Source organism: Lutra lutra, chromosome 9 (assembly GCF_902655055.1).
Source record: "Lutra lutra chromosome 9, mLutLut1.2, whole genome shotgun sequence".
Classification (NCBI taxonomy): Eukaryota; Metazoa; Chordata; class Mammalia; order Carnivora; family Mustelidae; genus Lutra; species Lutra lutra.
This window is the reverse complement of record NC_062286.1, coordinates 75,934,164-75,954,155: the sequence shown is the minus strand read 5'-3', so window position 1 is coordinate 75,954,155 and position 19,992 is coordinate 75,934,164. Positions and strand designations below refer to the sequence as shown.

General features: G+C 38.4%; 1 protein-coding gene across 3 annotated transcripts in view; it reads right to left on the bottom strand.

The window, feature by feature from the left end:
- The window catches only part of TMEM131 (transmembrane protein 131), a 225,142-nt gene that overhangs the window by 72,925 nt on the left and 132,225 nt on the right, over nt 1-19,992 (bottom strand). For all 3 annotated transcript variants that reach the window (XM_047743793.1, XM_047743792.1, XM_047743791.1), the window contains exons 6-7: nt 6,531-6,647; nt 4,175-4,297 (exon numbers count right to left, since the gene is read on the bottom strand). In XM_047743793.1, coding sequence (XP_047599749.1) covers nt 4,175-4,297; nt 6,531-6,647 — 240 coding nt within the window. The remainder of the gene's footprint in view (nt 1-4,174; nt 4,298-6,530; nt 6,648-19,992) is intronic.

Here is a 19,992-nt window from a genome sequence, read left to right as displayed (position 1 = left end):
ATCCTGTGTCTTAGAATAACTTAAAAACATTTACAGATATAAAAGTAGGATAAGTATCATGTCTTATCACTGGAGTCAGTGATTCATATGTGTGACCAATGGTGGTTATTTTTTATTAAAACAAAGTAACTTCCAAATATTAAATTTAGAGTATAGTTATATCGGACACTGGATTAAAGAAAATCCATCCACAGAACACCTTTTATTTTTTTCCGAAGGAAAAACAGTTTATGGAAATACAATTTTTGTACTTTTTATAGTAACATGGTACCTTTTTTTTTAAAGATTTTATTTATTTGAGAGAGAGAAAATGAGAGAGAAAGAGAGAGAGCGTATGAGAAGGGGAAGGGTCAGAGGGAGAAGCAGACTCCCCACCGAGGAGGGAGCCCAATGTGGGACTCGGTTCTGGGACTCCAGGATCACACCTGAGCCGAAGGCAGTCACTTAACCAACTGAGCTACCCAGGTGCCCAACACAGTGCTTTTTTCAGTCACACATTTATATCAAGATTTAGCAGCAGATCTAACAACTACTATAATAGAGAAATAGTGAAGAATGAATCATTCTGGGATATATGTAACATTTTTAATGCAGTATGACAGTATTTGGTTTCTCTCGGTGGCAAAAATCAAAGGAACTGTTAATACCTCTGTGGCTTGCACCTATACTCATGATTTTGCTGAGCTATAACTGATGTACAATAAACTACCCATATTTCAAGTGCACAACTTGATAAATTCTGACATACATATATAGGTGTGGAGCTACCACTGCAATTAAGACATTAAATATAACCCTTCCTCCAAATTTTCTTCATGCCCTTTGTAATCTAACTGTCTCTTTCTGCTCCCTCACACCCCCTAGCCAACCAATGAGCTGCGTCTGGCCATTCAAGATTAGTTTGAATTTCTAGAGCTTTATATAAATGGAATCACACTTGTCCTAGCTGCTTTTACTCAGTGTAATTATTTTGAGATTGATCATGTTATTCTATGTATTAATAGTTCTTTTCTATGTTATGGTGATGCCACAATTTTTGATCCATTCACCTACTGATGGACATTTGGATTGCTTCCAGTTTTTCGTCATTACAGATAAAGCTGCTATGAACACTGCATTTCTATAAGTCTTTGTGTGAACATCTGCTTTCTTTTCTCTTTGGTAAATACCTAGGGATAGAATGGGTCATATGGCAAGAGACTTTCCTTTAAGAGCAGGTAACCCAGCCTCTTAAAAAGAAAGAATATACTTAATTTTTTTTTAAATTTTTTAAAAAGATTTTATTTATTTTAGAGATAGAGATAGGGATAGAGAGAGTGAGTGCACGCAAGTGGGGGAAGGAGTGGAGGGAGAGAGACAAGTGGACTTCACGCTAAGTCCTTGGTGGGGCTTGGTTCCACAACCCTGAGATTGTGACCTGAGCTGAAATCAAGAGTTGGCCGCTTAACTGGCTGAGCCATTCAGGCACCCCAAGAATATTCTTAATACAAATTTGGGGTGAAGTAAAAGAATGGGTGGAAGACCTTCACTTGTTTTACCATATAAGTCCTTAAGGAATACATAAAAAAAAGAAAAAGCAGGAAAAACAGCAATACTTTAGTATAAACTTCAAGGTTTTTGGTGTATATTGTTAAAATAACACATTTAACAAAGACTAACAAGCTAAGATTTTCTTTGAGTATTATTGCCTGCTTTCTGTTTTATTACAGTGGTCCCCTATAGTCCCAGTTGTATTAATAGTGATACCATCTAAACTGATGGAGTGACCGTAGAAACTCTGCTGAAAAACCAGAAGATATCACATACTATTTTGTTTATTCTTCCAAGGTATTAAGGAAACAAGCACAACAATGTGTGGAAACAGAAGATTAAAACATAGACTACTGATTGTAGGGAAAGGAATAAGGAAATGGGGACAGAAAAAGGCTACACTATAAAATTCAAAGGAAAGATCACATTAAAACTAGGAACACGACATATTCCTGACTTTAAGTCCAGTAATATTTATTCTAATTAAACAACATACAGAAAAAAAGGGAGCCAATAATAGAGAATATAATTTATATAAAAAAAAAAAAACCTGCACAAGAATGTTTATTTTTGTGTCCACATATATATATATGCAAATGCATTGAAAAGGGTCTAACAAGACACACCAAGATCATACCGGATAGTATCTATAAGGGGGGGTCTGGGACTAGAGCTGTGCTAATACAACAGTTATCAGCTATGTGGTTATTTAAATTTAACTGAAATAAAATAAAATGAAATGTTCAGTTTCTTAGCCACCCTAACCACAAATTCAACTGCTCATTAGCCACATGTGGCTGGTGGCTGCTATGCTGGACAGCGCAGATACAGATATATCATTGAAGAAAGTTCTATTGGATAGCACTGGATTAAAAATTGGAACTCAAGAGGATTTTTGCTTCACATGTTTAACTTTTTTTTTTTTTTTGCGCAGTGAGAACATACTCATGTTTGTGCTTTATCAAATCAGATGCAACCTGTGATTTACAGTATTTTCTTAAATTTAAGGATAAGACTAATGACACAGTATAACACAGAACCATCAGGTTAAAGTGCCTTCCAGATAAATAATCTGTACTGGTTCTAAGAGGGCAGCTTTGGCTTTTCCATTCGCTCTCCTGTGTGCTGGTGCCAAGTCCAGTGTGGGATATATTCTTCATTAAAATGTAGTAACTGGAAAAAGCCCAGATTAACAACAACAAAAATCAGTTGACTGAAAACAGACAAGGAAAGAAAGCAACAGGAATTTATGAGATTTCTGTATAATTTGTCATAAAAATTAGTCAGAATAGGGAAAATACACAATTACCTAAAGTTAGCCAAAAGGATATAAATGATCAACTGATGATGAAGAGGAAACACTTTTCACTTGTAAAAACAGGACAGAAAGGCATTTTCTTCTTTTGTAACAAAGATATCTAGCTAAAAAATCATTAAAATTTGGGCAGAATATTCTTATGAGTAGCTATGCTCACCAAATGTTAGCTAAGTGTCGGGGAGAAACCCCTTTCTTGCTAATTCAGCATATAATTTCACAATTCATGTTCTAAAAATCTCACTATACTCTTCCTCACTTTCTGTTTATGAACATTTCTACCAGCGGTTCTGGGATGACAAGAACCATTCTGGCTGTGAAAGCTCTGCGGTTCACCACAATATGTAGTGCTTTCCCTCCAATAGCTATGTTCAAACTACTGTTAAGGCCTGCAGCACTGGTCCTCAAGAACTCTGGGTATGGATATTATGGACTATTCTGGAAAGCATCCACATCTCCTTCCAACCAGATGACACAAGAGGCAGCAAATGTCACGTAGTTGGAAGTCACTGGGGATGCAGGTGGAGATCTTAGGAAGTACATGAGGGAGGAACATCAGCCACTCCCACTGTGCCAGAGACGAGGAACTAGTGAGGAGATTTCAAACTTGAAAATACTCAGTACTAACAGACTGAGTAAGATCAGGAGTAGACTTTTTAAATAAAAAAAATATGTTTGCTTTTAATCATGATTCTGTATTACCCTTCCCTTGGACTTCAATTTCCAGGCCGCCATCACCAAAAACTTAATACCAAAAGTAAGCATGAACAGTGTTATAAAAAATTTATGTCATACTAGAAAAGTAGTGGCCTTGTGTAGGTGAACTCCTAAGTTAAATGTAGACCTGTTAAAATCTAATACCAGAGGAAACACAGTTTTAGAAGTGGTCCCCAAAATTCAATACCTGGACTACTGTGATCCAAAACTCCAACCGCAGGAAGCTGCACTAAAAGAAAGCCCCCACCACTGTGATGCATCCATTCAACCCCACTATTTTAAGAAGTTAACCTTAAGTATTTTAACTTTTTTTTTTAAAAAGATTTTTATTTATTTTATTTGACAGACAGAGATCACAAGTAGGCAGAGAGGCAGGCAGAGAGAGAGAGGAGGAAGCAGGCTCCCTGCTGAACAGAGTCCGATGCGGGGCTCGATCCCAGGACCCTGGGATCATGACCTGAGCCGAAGGCAGAGGCTTTAACCCACTGAGCCACCCAGGTGCCCCTCAACCCCACTATTTTAAACAGTCTTGAAAACTCAGACTGAGATTTCATGCTAAGCATTAGTTTTTGCCCAAATGAAACTCATTCAAAATCACCATCATAAACTCACCTGTAAAGGCTCACTGTGAGGATTGTGTATGTTTATTATAGGTGAGAAACTGCTGTTCACAGGAACTCTGGCCCCAAGGAATGGCCTCAATCGATATGGGTTTGGAACCCCAACACCAAATACCTATTTCAAAGATGAAAAAAATCTGAGTTGCTCTGATAATTAACATTTTTATAGTTATAACTGATAGATCCAGGGAAAACGAGTGAGTCTTATTTAGATGGATAAATCTTAACCAATTTAAAAAGAGCACACGTGTAGTTTCTATACTTGATTTGGCTACATATTTGATTTACTACATATATATGTGTATTTGGAATTATTTCTGTATCAGAAATTAAAATGATAGCAGGCCTTCATGAGCTCATAGAAGAGACGAAAGAAGAAAATAGGGACTCAAAAGATTTCCTTACTCTAACCATAAGGAGATGGATCTAGGGCCCAAGGAATTTCTCAAATATCAAGCTCAGCTCCAGGTCATACCAACATGGGAAGGCAAGGCCCTGGGTTTACTTACTAAACAGGGTGAGCCAGTCATTCAAATGACAAATATTTATTAAGTGCCTACGATGTGCTAGGCATAAATATACACGTAGTGAATGATTTAATAGTGAATAAGAAAAATAGTATGCCTGCTGTCATACACCTTATATTCTAGTATGAGGAACAGACTAGGTAACAATAAAAAAGTTCTAAAAACCAGGTAATGTGATACAGAATAAACTGGCTGGGGTGAGGCTGGGAATATTCTTTTAGAGAACACGGTTAGAGCAATCTTCTCTGGGGAAGTGATGTGAGCTGATGTCACCAGCAAGATGAGAAAAAGCTGCAGTGAGAGTGTATTCAGGCAAGGGGAAGTATGCAAAGGGAATGAGGCAGGAAACGGGTTGACTTGTTTGAAGACCAGGAATGCCATGAGAAGCAGGGTCATGGGGTTAGGTGGCAGAGCTATGGGAGTCAGAACCTCAGAGCCTTGTTGGCGTTGGTCAGAAGTTTACATTTTGTTCTAAGAGCAATAGGACAACATTAGGATTTCCATGGGCAAGTTGACTAGATGTGATTTATGTTCACAGAAGGTCACTCTGATTACAGTGAATGATGGCCTATGGCAGGGACTAGAGGGGTGTGGAGGGCTGGCTGGAGGAGGCTACTGTGTCATCCAGAGACAAGCAATGGTGGCTTAGAAGACAGCAATGGCAGTGAAGAGAAGAGAGGTAGACAGACTCAAGATATATTTAGGAGGGGAACTTTGTGAAAGATTAGATGTGGAGAAGTGAAGAAAGACAGTGGCCACTGAGGCTCTCCTTGAGAATGACCTGATCACAAGCCTCAGGTAGTTCCAGCTTGGCCACAACCACCGAGGCAACTGGGGGTGCCTTTGTGGAGCAAAGGTCTTAATACTCTTACAATAGTCTTCACTTACTCAAGAGGTTCTTGTTAAATGAGTGTCATATATACGGTACTTCAAAGTTACTAATCTATGCAGGCTGCTTACTAAACAACCATTAAAGACTTATTCACCACACATAAACACAGGTGCCTGACTAATCAGTTTACTGCGACACTAATTGTCAAGATACATGGTATGTTCTGGGTCCTGGAGAAGAATGTTGAAAACAAAATCATAGACACTGTCAAGTAAGACATTAGCTAAGTAAGGAGTTAAACCAATGTGTTCCAAGCACAGTATAACATAGTGGTTAAGAGGATGATTATTGTAGGTACAAAGACATGGGTTTGAATCCCTGCTCAATAATCTACTAGTAGCATAATCTGAACCAATTATTTAACTTTTCTAAACTTCACCTTCCCTATCTCAAAAAATGAGGATAACAGTATCGATAACATAGGCAGAAATGCATCTAAGGTATGTGTATACTGCCATATAAGCATTTTTTCTTAATAATCTTGATAACCTTGATATACAAAAGTCTTGATTCATAAAACATTAACTTTAATAACCTAGACAATAATTACATATAAAAAGAACAATTTTTAAACAATCATTTACTAAGAAAAGCAGCCATGTATATTTTACTCTTGAAACTATTATAAAGTATAATGTGCAAAGTAAAATCTAAAAAAAAATTTAGTTAGTGTAAGATATTTTTTACTATTATTTTGCTAACCAATCTTACATTAATGCTTTAGCTGTAGCTTTAAAAGACTGTTCAGTCTCATCTGAATAGGGATAGTCACAGACACAACAGTGAGTAAAAATGCTCTAAGGCTAAACTCTTGTATTTCCTATTATCCCTGAGTTTTTAAAGAGGGATCTTGATAGGCTGTCATATGACACATCAGAGACGAGAACTCTATTTTATAAAAAAATGAAAGATTTACTCCTGGTTCTTACCTGGTAAGTAAATACCCCATGATTGGATGTGTTAATAAATAAAGTATTTTCTACATTTCCCACTACTCTTGCAAGAAAAACTACATCAAATGATGTATTTCCTCCTGGAAGTATTTTCTGAAAAAGAACAGCAATAAATAAAGTTAAATTAACAACTAAAAAATCCAATTGTGCTGACCAGTCAAGTAGCTGAAGTTCTCTAAAACAATCATCTTAGAAATATTTCCATGAAGTAGGTTCTCCCCCATGAAGGTATAAGCTTTAAATTAGCTAAATTATTCTGCAATGGAAAATAATAAAAAGATATCTTCATATTGATGTCTATAGTCATAGAGCTTTGCCAATTACCAGCCTAAAACCCTGTAGAGCAGACAGTTTCCTTAGATTCTGTTCCTTCAACAACCACTAGGCTGGAATGAAGTGCCTAATTATAGGCTGTTCCCTCAACACATAATCAGGCAGGGACTGAGCCAAAGCTAAACTTCTTATATAGATGTATTACTCTATTACTAAGCAGCAACTTGTACTATTCCAAAGGAGAAATAAGCCCAGGCCTCAACCCCCTGACCTACGTCACCCATTCACACAAGGCACTGTATGGGCCCACAACTTAAATTAGAAAAGAAGGCAGGGGTGGCAGTTATTTGCAGAAACTCACTCCTGTTATTTTGTGCAGACTGAAGATGTCACTGTTGTTAGTGAAATAAAACTTTATTACAACAGAACAATTGGGTTACTCCATGGACTTCAAAGAGAATGTGACTGCAATTCTGTCTGCAATGAAGCCTTACAATGCAGAGTCATCAACCTCTCTCTCTCTGCCTCTATGGCTCAAACTCTAAAACGCTGCCCAGATTGTAGCTTAAAATACATGGCATTGAGACTTCTGGCTTTACCTTAGGATGGAGAAAGCTGGAAAGAACGCTTCCCCTGCTTGTCAACAACCAAAACAATAATTTACAAAATCATAACTTTTCTTGAACCTATAACGGAGTTTGTGTAAAAAGTAGCCCAAGGGGCGCCTGGGTGGCTCAGTGGGTTAAGCCTCTGCCTTCGGCTCGGGTCATGATCCCAGGGTCCTGGGATCGAGCCCCACATCAGGCTTGGTGGGGAGCCTGCTTCTCCTTCTCTCTCTGCCTGCTGCTCTGTCTACTTGTGATCTCTCTCTCTCTCTCTGTGTGTGTGTGTGTCAAATAAATAAATAAAATCTTAAAAAAAAAAAAAGTTGGGGCGCCTGGGTGGCTCAGTGGGTTAAGCCGCTGCCTTCGGCTCAGGTCATGATCTCAGAGTCCTGGGATCGAGCCCCGCATCGGGCTCTCTGCTCAGCAGGGAGCCTGCTTCCTCCTCTCTCTCTGCCTGCCTCTCTGCCTGCTTGTGATCTCTCTCTGTCAAATAAATAAATAAAATCTTAAAAAAAAAAAAAAAAGTAGCCCAAAATTCAAGGAAAGACATGCACTTCCAAGGAGACATGGCACTGTATTGGCTCACCATGGCAGAATATGGGAAGATGAGGCTACCATATAAGAGGGTAAAATGTATTCAGCTAAAATGTTTACCCTCTGCTAAAAGCTGAGGGTGGGCTAAAAGGGGAATATACAACCACTGGAAGCTGGACACACTAGATAGAGGTCACACTTGAACCAAAGTCAGTAACAGAAAGATACTTGGCAAATCTCTAAGTAGCTTGAAATTAACACACTTCTAAATAACCCGACCAAAGTAGTAGTTGCAAGGAAATTAAAATATTCTGAATCAACTGAAAATTAAAACACAACATATCAAGAGGCATCTAGGTGGCTCAGTGGGTTAAAGCCTCTGCCTTTGGCTCAGGTCATGATCCCAGGGTCCTGGGATCTAGCCCTGCATCGGGCTCTCCGTTCAGTGGGGAGCCTGCTTCCTCCTTTCTCTCTGCCTTCCTCTCTGCCTACTTGGGATCTCTCTGTCAAATAAATAAATAAATAAAATCTTAAAAAAAAAACAACCCACAACGTATCAAAATACGTTGGCTACAGCTAAAGCAATACTTGGAGGGAAATGTACAGTATTACATGTTTATTTTGAGAAGAAATGCTTCAAATCAATAATCTGTGTTTCCTGAGAAAGGACTCAAATTAATAAAATCACGAATGAAAGGGGAGAGATCACAACTAACACCAAGGAAATAGAAGTAATTATTAGAAATTTTTACTAGCAACTATATGCCAACAAATGAAGCAACCTGGAAGAAACGGATGCCTTCCTGGACACTTAACAAACGACCAAGATTGAAACAGGAAGAAACAGACAATCTGAATAGACCAATAACCAGTAACGAAATTGAAACAGTAATCAAAAACCTCCCCAAAACACAAAAGTCCAGGGCCAAATAGCTTCCCAGGGAAATTCTACCAAACATTTAACGAAGAAATAATACCTATTCCACTGAAGCTCTTTCAAAAAATAAGAATTTTATTTATTTGACAGAGAGAGAGAGAGAGACAGAAAGAGCAGGAACATAAGCAGGGGAAGTGGGAGAAGGAGAGCAGGCTTCCTGCCAAGCAGGGAACCTGACATGGGGCTCGATCCCAGAACCCTGGGATCATGACCTGAGCCGAAGGCAGAAGCTTAGCGAGTAAGCCACCCAGGTGCCCTGTTTCAAAAAACAGAAACAGAAGGAAAACTTCCAAACTCCTTCTATGAGGCCAGCATCACCCTGATGAACATGGATGCCAAAATACTGAACAAGATCCTAGCTAACAGGATCCAACAATACATTAAAAGGATTACTCAGGGGCGCCTGGGTGGCTCAGTGGGTTAAGCCGCTGCCTTCGGCTCAGGTCATGATCTCAGGGTCCTGGGATGGAGTCCCGCATCGGGCTCTCGGCTCAGCAGGGAGCCTGCTTCCCTCTCTCTCTCTGCCTGCCTCTCTACTTGTGATCTCTCTCTGTCAAATAAATAAATAAAATCTTTAAAAAAAAAAAAAAAAGGATTACTCACCACGACCAAGTGAGTTTTATGCCTGGGATGCAAGGGTGATTCAACATTCGCAAATCAATCAACATGGTAGAGCATATCAGTAAAAGAAAAGACAAGAACCATACAATCCTCTCAATTGATGCAGAAAAAGCATTTGACAAAATACAATATCCGTTCCTGATTAAAACTCTTCAGAGTATAGGATTGGAGGGAGCAGTCCTCAATATCATAAAAACCATCTATGAAAAGCCCACAGCAAATGTAATTATCAATGGGGAAAAGCTGAGAGCCTTTCCCTTAAGATCAGGAACACGACAGGGATGCCCACTCTCACCACTATTGTTCAACACAGTACTAGAAGTCCTAGCCTCAGCAATCAGACAACAAAAAGAAATAAAAGGTATCCAAATTGGTAAAGAATAAGTCAAATTCTCCCTTTTTACAGATGACATGATACTTTATGTGGAAAACCCAAAAGATTCCACCCCCAAATTACTAGAACTTATATAGTAATTCAGCAACGTGGTAGGATACAAAATCAATGCACAGAAATCAGTTGCCTTTCTATACACTAAGAATGTAACTGTAGAAAGAGAAATTAAGGAGTCGATTTCATTCACAATAGCAACAAAAACCATAAGATACCTAGGAATAAACCTAACTAAAGAGGTAAAGGATCTGTATGCTAGAAACTACAAAACACTTATGAAGAAGTTGAGGAAGACACAAAGAGATGGAAAAATAGTCCATGCTCAAGGATTGGAAGAAGAAACATTGCCAAAATGTCCATCCTACCAAAACAATTTACACTTTCAATGCCATTCCTATTAAAATACCACTGGTATTTTTCAAAGAGCTGGAACAAACAATCTTAAAATTTGTATGGAACCAGAAAAGACCCCGAATCGCCAAGGAAATGCTGAAAAAGAAAAACAAAGCTGGGGGCATCATGCTGCCTGATTTCAAGCTATATTACAAAGATGTGATCATCAAGATAGAATGATACTGGCACAAAAACTGACTCATGGACAATGGAACAGAATAGAGAGCCCTGATATGGACTCTCAACTCTATAGTCAACTAATCTTCGACAAAGCAGGAAAAAATACCCAATGGATGAAAGACAGTCTCTATAATAAGTGGTGTTGGGAAAACTGGACAGCTATATACAGAAGAATGATGCTGGACCATTCTCTTCCACCATACACAAAGATAAACTCTAAATGGATGAAAGACCTCAATGTGACACAGGAATCCATCAAAATCCTAGAGGAGAACATAGGCAGTAACCTCTTTGACATCAGCCACAGCAACTTCTTTCAAGACATGTCTCCAAAGGCAAGGGAAACAAAAGCAAAAATATACACAATGGAACATTATTCAGCCATCAGAAAGGATGAATACCACCATTTACATCGACATGGATGGAACTGGAGGGGATTATGTTAAATGAAGTAAGTCAGGCAGAGGAAAGACAATTATCATATGGTTTCACTCATATTTGGAACATAAGCATGGAGGACCATAGAGGAAGGGAAGGAAATCCAAAGGGGGAGAAATCAGAGAGGGAAATAAACCATGAGAGACTATGGACCCCGAGAAACAATCTGGGGGTTTCAGAGGGGAGGAGAGTGGGGAGAGGGCTAACAGGGTGATGGGTATTGAGGAAGGCACGTGCTGTGATGAGCACTGGGTGTTATACTTAACCAATGAATCACTGAGCACTACATCAGAAACTAATTATGTACCATACAGTGGCTAACTGAACATAATTTAAAAAAATCTATTTTTCCCACCTTGAGAAACTAAAAACAGAGTATGTAAAACCAAAATATACAAAACAAAGAAAATAATAGACAAAAGCAGAAAGGAATAAAGTAGAAAACAGAAAACAGAAAAAGTCAATAAAACCAAAGATAATGCTTCAAAAAGGTCCATAAAACGGATAAAACCCTGAACAAAATGACCAAGATTAAAAAGGAAGAAGATAAAAACATAAGCAACTGAAATGTGGACATTAACATGTACCTTTTTACACATAAAAAGGATGATTAAGGAATATTATAAACAACTGTATGACCATAAATTTAATAACTAGAAGAAATGGACACATTCTTTGAAAAACAGAATCTGCCAGAGCTCATTCAAAATGAAACAGATGATAAGGACAGACCTCTACCCATTAAAGAAGTTTGATTTGTCATTTAAAACCTTCCTACAAAGAAAAACCCAAGCCCAGATGGTTTCATTGGCAGAATGGTAGAAGTCTCTATCATCTATTTAAGAAGGAATTAGTATCTATCTTACATACTTTACAGCATATAGAAAAGGAGAGAACATTCCCTACCTTGTTTTACTGGCTTAGCATTACCCTGATACCAAGACCAAAGACATGATGAGAAAAGAAAAGTCATTAAGTCTCATGAATGTAGACATACAATCAACTACAAAATATTGGCAAATTAAATCCAGTCAATATATAATAAAATGATAATACACCATACAACTAAGTGGGTTTTATCTTGACAATGCAACTCTAGCTCAACATGCAAAAGTCAAATCAATGTAACTGATACTATTAACTTACTGAAGAAAAAAAAATCAGATGGTCATTTCAAAAGGTGCATAAAACAAATTGGCAAAATTCAATATCCATTCATGATTAGAAATCTCAGTAAGCTGCTATTAGAGAAATTTCTCAACCTGATAAACAGCATCTAAAAAACCCTAGAACTACCATATTTCACGGTGAATGACTGAGTGCCAAAATGTGGAACAAGGTAAGGATGTCCTCTCAGGACAGCTGAACAACATTATACTGGACGTACTGGTCAGCGCAATGAGACAAGGAAAAGATATAAAAGGCATACACATTAGAAAGTAAGAACAATTTGTCTTTATTCACAAACAACACAGCTATCAATATAAAGAACTTCAAAAATATCTTCAAAAACTCTCCCAGAATAAAAGAGTTTGCCAAGTCACAGGAATCAAGGTCAATATATAACGATCAGTTGTATTTCCATATACTAGCAATGAATTTTGGAATTCTAATTTTTTTTAATATTTTATTTATTTATTGGACAGAGAGAGATCACAAGTAGACAGAGAGGCAGGCAGAGAGAGAAGGAAGCAGGCTCCCTGCTGAGCAGAGAGCCCGATGTGGGACTCGATCCCAGGACCCTGAGATCATGAACTGAGCTGAAGGCAGACACTTCAGCCACTCTGAGCTGACTGAGTCACTCAGGTGTCCCTCATGTAAGTTTTTTAGTAATACTGTACTAATGTTAATTTCCTTGTTATGATAATTGTACTCTGATTATATCAGATGTTAGCACTAGGAGAGACTGGGTAAGGGATATAAGGAGTCTATCTGTACTGTTTTTTATACATTTAAGAGTATATCAAAATAACATAATAATAATTTCTTAGAAAGATTTAAAACAAAAGAAATTGACAAGCTGATTCCAAAATTTAGATGGTGAGAAAAGGGAATAAAAAGAGCAAAACAGGGGCGCCTGGGTGACTCATCTGGTTAAGCGTCTGACTTTGGCTCAGGTCATGATCTTGGGGTTCTGGGATGGATCCCTGTGTTGGGCTCCCTGCTGAGTAGGGAACCTGTTTCTCCCTCTGGCCCCCTCCCAGTGCTCATGCTCTATCCCTTGCAAATGAATAAAATCTTTTTAAAAAAATCTTAAAAAAAAAAAAAAAATTTTCAAAAATAAAACTGAAGGACTCACAATATCTAAGAATTATTAAAAAGCTACAGTAAACCAGAAAGTGTGTTATTGGTGAAAGGGTAGACATTTTAAGAGTCTATTAGATACATATTAGGACATAATGGAAAGTCTAAGAAAGAGACCCACACTTAGGTCATCGGACTTTTGACAAAAATGCAGAGGAGTTTCAGTGAGAAAGACTAGTCTTTTCAATCAATGGTGTAGGAACAACTGTGTATTCATATGCAATACAAAATGAGCATGAATCACAGCTCATACCATAAACAAACATTAACTCAAAATGGATCACAGACTTAAACATAAAATCTAAAACTACTAAACTTCTGGAAGAAAAATAGGAGAAAATTTTTGTGACCTTGGTTTGGGCAAAGTTTAGCTACAAGTCCAAAAAGCATGACCCATAAAAGGAAACTTGATAAAATGGACTTCATGGAGATTAAAAACTTGTCTTAGGAAACATTTTGTAAAGAGAATGAAAAGATACGCTGCCAACAGGGAGAAGAGATGTGCAAATCACATATATGATAAGGACTTATATCTAGAATATATAAAGAATTCTAAAGAACTCAGTTAAGAAAACAAACAACCCAATTAAAAAACAGGCAGAAGAATTGAGCAGACATTTCAACAAAGAAAATATATGCATGGCAAAGAAAATATACACATCAAAGAATATAAAGGGGCATTAAAGATGGTGAAAAGATGTTCACCATCATTAGTCAGTGATGAATGTAAATTAAAATAAAAATGAACACTACAACTATTTGAGTGACTAACATTAAAAACAAGCAAACAGAACGCATCCTCACAGTATGGAGTACTAACAAAGATGCTGCACAACTGGAGCATACATTCATTCCTGTTGGGAATGCAAAATGGTACAGTCATTATGAGAAACCATTAAGCATATACTTAGTGTAAGACCAAGCAATTCCACTCCTAAGTATTTATATTAAGGGAAATGAGGAAAAGAAAATTTATGTTCATACAAAAATCTGTATGTGAATATTTATAGTGGTTTTATTTATAATAACTCCAAAGTGGGAAGAATGTAAATGTCTTTAACTGGTGAATGGATAAACAAACTGTAATACTGTCATCCAGTGAAGTATTACTGAGAAATAAAGCGGTACAAAGAATGGATACATCCAACTACCTAGATAACATGAAATGCATTATGCTAAATGAAAGAAGTTGGACTCCAAAAGCTAGGTAATGCATGGTTCCTATCTACATAACCTCTGGAATAGGGTATACTCAGAGACTTGAATTGACTGAGCTGTCAATTACAGGACCATGAATTTTTGAAACTCAGAACTATACATTAAAATGGATGTATTTCAGGGCAGCTGGGTGGCTCAGTGGGTTAAGCCTCTGCCTTTGGCTCAGGTCATGATCTCAGAGTCCTGGGATCAAACTCCGCATTGAGCTCTCTGCTTCCCCCCATCCCCCGCACTCCCCCACCCGCCCTTCTCTGCCTACTTGAGATCTCTGTCAAGTAAATAAATGAACGAATCTTAAAAAAAAAAAAAAAATGGGTGAATTTTCCTGAGAGTATACTGTAATAAAAATATATACATACATACATTTGCACATTCACTCAAGACAGTATTTTAGCCTGGACCTTTTTTATAAGGGTCTCAGTTTTTATAAGGGTCTTCCAGTTTCCTGGAGCAAGGACAAGTAATCGAAAGTTTAGGTTTCACTATCAGTAGGCAAGAGTAAACTCAAATCTACTTTAAGACAACAAAAATCTCTAAACGAAATGGATAATTTCACTGAGCACAGGCAGTCTGTCCATAATTTCCACTGCTGTGAGTTTAACTATAAGGGGTCATATTGTTGGCCACCTACTTACCACCTTCATTACTCCTCTGACAGTTCAAGGACTTGTTGCTGACACCAAAGGGCACAGAGAGGAGCCTCAAGGCTCTTTGAGAAAAGAATGTCATTTTCCCCATCTAAGATACCAGTGCTTATAACAGAGATGTTTAATTTTTAACACACCAAGAAAACAAAAAGGAAAGAAAAACACACTAAAAAATGCAGAGTTAAGCAGAAACTTCCTATTTTAAAGCAAGGAGTGAGGTTAACAGAAGCCTCACAGAAAGGGTCAGTGAAGAAATGTGTATGGCTTATTCTAGGCACTGCATTAAGGTAGGAAAACTCACTTACTCTTAGCATTTCAACTATAACTCAGGACTCATGAAGGTTTATAATCTGATTACAGATTATAATTTTTTTTTTTTGAGGGTGGTCCCTCAAAAACCTCAAGCAGTCAATGTAATGTTTAGTTGGTAGCACTGAGACACTAGTGCTGTCAATCTGGGGAAAACGTTAACTTCAACGCAAGCTAACGGTGACAGTACTATGCCCTTCACTGTAAGCCGTGTTCCAAGTTCAGAGACATAAAAATGTTGAAAAAACTGTTTTAGAATCAATGAGTATGGTATCCCTGTTTGACAGCATTTCTAATGTCAATGAAGATATTCATAACTTACTACAGGGAAGTTTATCCAGCCAGAGAAAAACTGGTTTCCTTTAAAATTTTAATGGGAACTTACATATATGTATTATCTTTCTATATCTATATTCTATATATCTGTATCTATATTCTATTATCTATATTTTATATAATATTATCTTTCAAAAGTCCATCTAAATTCAAAAAGGAAGGAAAATTATCATGGAACACTTAAATCTTAGTATAAACTTTGGCTACTACCAGAACTGGATATCTAGTCTTGAGTAAGTAGGTGATGCATTAGAGACCTGAATTTCTAGTTCCGTCACTAAGAAACTGTGATTTTGGCAAATAATTTAACTTCTCTAAGTTTCAACTTCTCCTAAATTCAAAATGGGCCAGTTTTATTAGATGATCTCTGAGATCCCAATTATTAAACAAACCATAAACATGACCAGTCTGTTTAATTCCTATGGAAGATAAGGCTTTGCTTTATGACGTCATTTATATCTGAGGAGGGGCAGGAGGAATCTAGAAATGAGAGTATAAGTTCTCTTTGATAGTTCTCAGTATCTATCAAGACTTGACTCTACTCTTATTTTAGTACTTGAAGAAGATGCTGAGACAGAACAAGTATTTCCCTCCCTCCCCTCCTCCTTCCCCTCTTCTCCCCATTTTTCTTCTTCTTCTCCTTCCCCCCCCCCCCCGCAAGAACAGGGAAAATCTAATTCCAAGTGACACTTAAGGATGTAACAAAACAGAACAGCAGGCTCAGGAACATAACCTTCCCATAAGAGTTCATCAGATTTGCTACAATTTATCCTTTGTCCCCTTTCCTGCACACTTTCTAAATTAGATGAATTGATGTGATAAAAAATTAGAAAACAGTATAAAGTAATGAAGAACAAACAAGATGTGCTAGCTTTAACCCAACATTATCTGCAGCCAAATATTTTACCTTTGTACCACTGCTTAGTCCCTGCCTGGCTCGTAAGCTCAACCAGGTCCACGACTTCACCAGTGACTCTTAAACTTCCATTTTGAATCCAGTCTTTTCTCTTATAATCTAAACTCAGACACCAACTGACTCTTGGCACTTGTACCCGGATATCTAAAAGACATCTCAAATCTAACACGTCAAAAACTTAACTACTGATTATATTCCTGAAATCTGCTCAACCTTCAGCCTTCTTCATCCCAGTTGATGGCAACTCTGTTCTTTAGTAGTTTGGGACAAAAACTACAATCAATCTTGACTCTCCTCTTTCTCTTGGTCTCACATCAGGAAATCCTGTTGGCTATGTTTTCAAAATATATCCAAAATCCAACAGCTTTCTTCACTTTTTTTTTTTTTAAAGATTTTATTTATTTGACAGAGATCACAAGTTGGCAGAGAGGCAGGCAAGAAAAAGAGGGGGAAGCAGGCTCCCTGCTGAGCAGAAAGCCTGATGGGGGGCTTGATCCCAGGACCCTGAGATCATGACCTGAGCCGAAGGCAGAGGCTTTAACCCACTGAACCACCCAGGCGCCCTGCTTTCTTCACTTCTTCACTCTTGTCAGAGTAACTGTCTTTTACCATGGGGTACTACAATAGTTAATGTAACTGGTGTCCCTGATTCTCCCCTTGTTATTCTGCAGTTTCTTTTTGATAAATAGTGATCCTTATAAAACATAAGCTATCATTTAATTTCTTAGCTCAAATCTGTGAAGGCTTCTAATTCCAATCAGGATAAGAGCCAAAGTCATCCTCATAGCTTGTAAGAGCCTTCACAGTTTATCCCTTCCCATCCCCATTCATTTCCCTCACCCTTGGTCACTCTGGTCTAGCCACACTGCCCTGTTTGCGCACAGGCAGGCTTTCACATCAGAGCTGTTGTACCGCCTATACCCTGTCTGGAATGTTCTTCTTCCATATATTCTACTTCCTTCCATTCAGTACTCTCTCTCACCTCTTTCAAGTCTGTCCAAATGTCACCTTCTAAACGAAGCCTGTCCTATCTTATTTAAAATTGGAAGAGTGATGGCAGCATAAGATGTCAGCATGAGACTGACATGGCAGCATAAGATGATCCTCCTTTTTGCCCCCCTTTTTAAGCTATGGATTAGAAATACATCCACAAACAGTAGTACTTTTGTGGGAATTGTGGGATTCAGCACCATGTGCCAGGGGAATTGGGAGTTGTCTCAACCACCTATGCATCCGGTAGTAGGTGGGCAGACTTCAATATGGGTTGCAGAATCAGTCCACTTGCCCCAACCACTCTTGCCATAATGGGAAAAAAACCTGGAGAGTGCTGACCTAGGCAGATACCCATATAAGACAGATGTTGTTTAAAAAAAACAAAAAACAAAAAACAAAAAAACAAAAAAAAAACAGTTGGTCACAGTGGAAACTGTAAGAGGAATTTTCCCAATGCCAGTTCCATTTCCCCTACTCCACCAAAGCCAACACTCCATGGGAATATCACCCAGCAGTGGAGACCTTTACAATAAGGGAAAAGGAGAGCAGTGAGTGAGTACCCAACTAGACCCATTGTGCAGGGAGTGGCAGGAGAAACCAGTTTCTTTCCAGCAACACCCAGAGTACTGAGGCAGGACCTCCAAAACTGGGGAAGGGAAGAGAGCAGGAAAGAGAAAGATAAGAATATAAAGGGGCATTAAAGATACACAGTTGCTGGTAACTGTACTCAGGACTTCAGCAGGAAGCCTGCCCATGAACCTCTGGGAATACTTTGCCCAAGGATACCCCCCACTGCACTGGGTCTACAGACACCTCAATGGCCCAAGTGCTAAACCCACATCCCGTTTCACTCTGCAGTGGCTCCTTGTGCTCACTCCCAAGTGCAGTGGTGAGAGCAAACCCAGTAAATGGAATGTTATCAGGAAAACAGCAGGACGTGTGGGCAAGTGAGGAACCACAAACTTGAGCACCACCTTCTGGAAAATCTAAAAGGTGGAGAAAATCCAAATATAATAGCACCAACAAAGAATATACCACATCTGAAGACAACTAGTAAGGATTTAGGAAGGGGTCTCCTACTTCAAACACAAAAGCAGAAATGCAAAACTTCAAGAAACATGAAAAATCGAAAAAACATGATCACCAAAAGAACAGTAATTCTCCAACAACCAAAAGCACAGATTTTTGCAATCTAGCTGTTAAAAAAAAAAAAAAGGAACTACTTGAATCCTTTAAGATTTTGTTTATTCATTTGAGAGAGGGAGAGCACAAGCAGGAGGAGCTTCAGGCAGAGGGAAAGGGAGAAGCAGGCTCCCCACCAAGCAGGGAGCCTGGTGTGGGGCTCAATCCCAGAAGCCTGGGATCATGACCTGAGCAGAAGGCAGACGCTTAACCAACTGAGCCACCCAGGTGACCCTCAAAGTAGTTCTTCTGAACAAACTCAGTGATGTACAAGAAAACTCAGAAGGACAATTCAATGGAATCAGGAAACAATACGCAAACAAAATGAGATATTTAACAAAAAGAAGAAATAATAAAAAAAGAACCACATTGAAATTCTGGAGCTTAAGATTTCAATGATTGAAATGAAAAAAATCCAACAGAGAACATGTATAGCAGAGTATAGCAAAGAGAATGCAGAATAAATGATCTAGAAATTTTGAATTATCAATTAGAACAAATAAAAAGAATTTTAAAAAGTGAAGAAAACCTATTGAATCTATCTAATTCCATCAAAGAACAAATATAATAATCAGAGTTCCAGAGAAGAGAGGGAGAAGGAGGCAGAAAGTTTATTTAAAGAAATAACAGCTTTGGGACGCCTAGGTGGCTCAGTTGGTTAAGCTGCTGCCTTCAGCTCAGGTCATGTTGCCGGGGTCCTGGGATCGAGTCCCGCATCGGGCTCCTTGCTCGGTAGGGAGTCTGCTTCTCTCGCTGCCTCTCCCTGCCTTTCTGCATGCTTGTGTGTACTCGCTCGCTCTCTCTCTGGCAAAATAAATAAATTAAAAAAAATATGAAAGAAATAACAGCTGAGAACTTCCCAAACTTGGGGAAAGACTTGGACATCCATGTACACGAAGCTAACAGATCACCCTATTATTTCAATGCAAAAGACCTTCTCCAACACATGGTATAAAGGAACTGCCAAAAATCAAAGACGAAGGGAGAATCTTAAAAGCACCCAGGGAAAAGAGTGTAATCTATGAAGGAACTCCATGAGGCTATTAGTGATTTCTCAGCAGAAACCCTACAGGCCAGGAGAGAGCGGGATGACATACTCAAGGAACTGAAAGAAAAAACTGCTAGCCAAGAAGACTCTTATCTGACAAAATTATCCTTCAG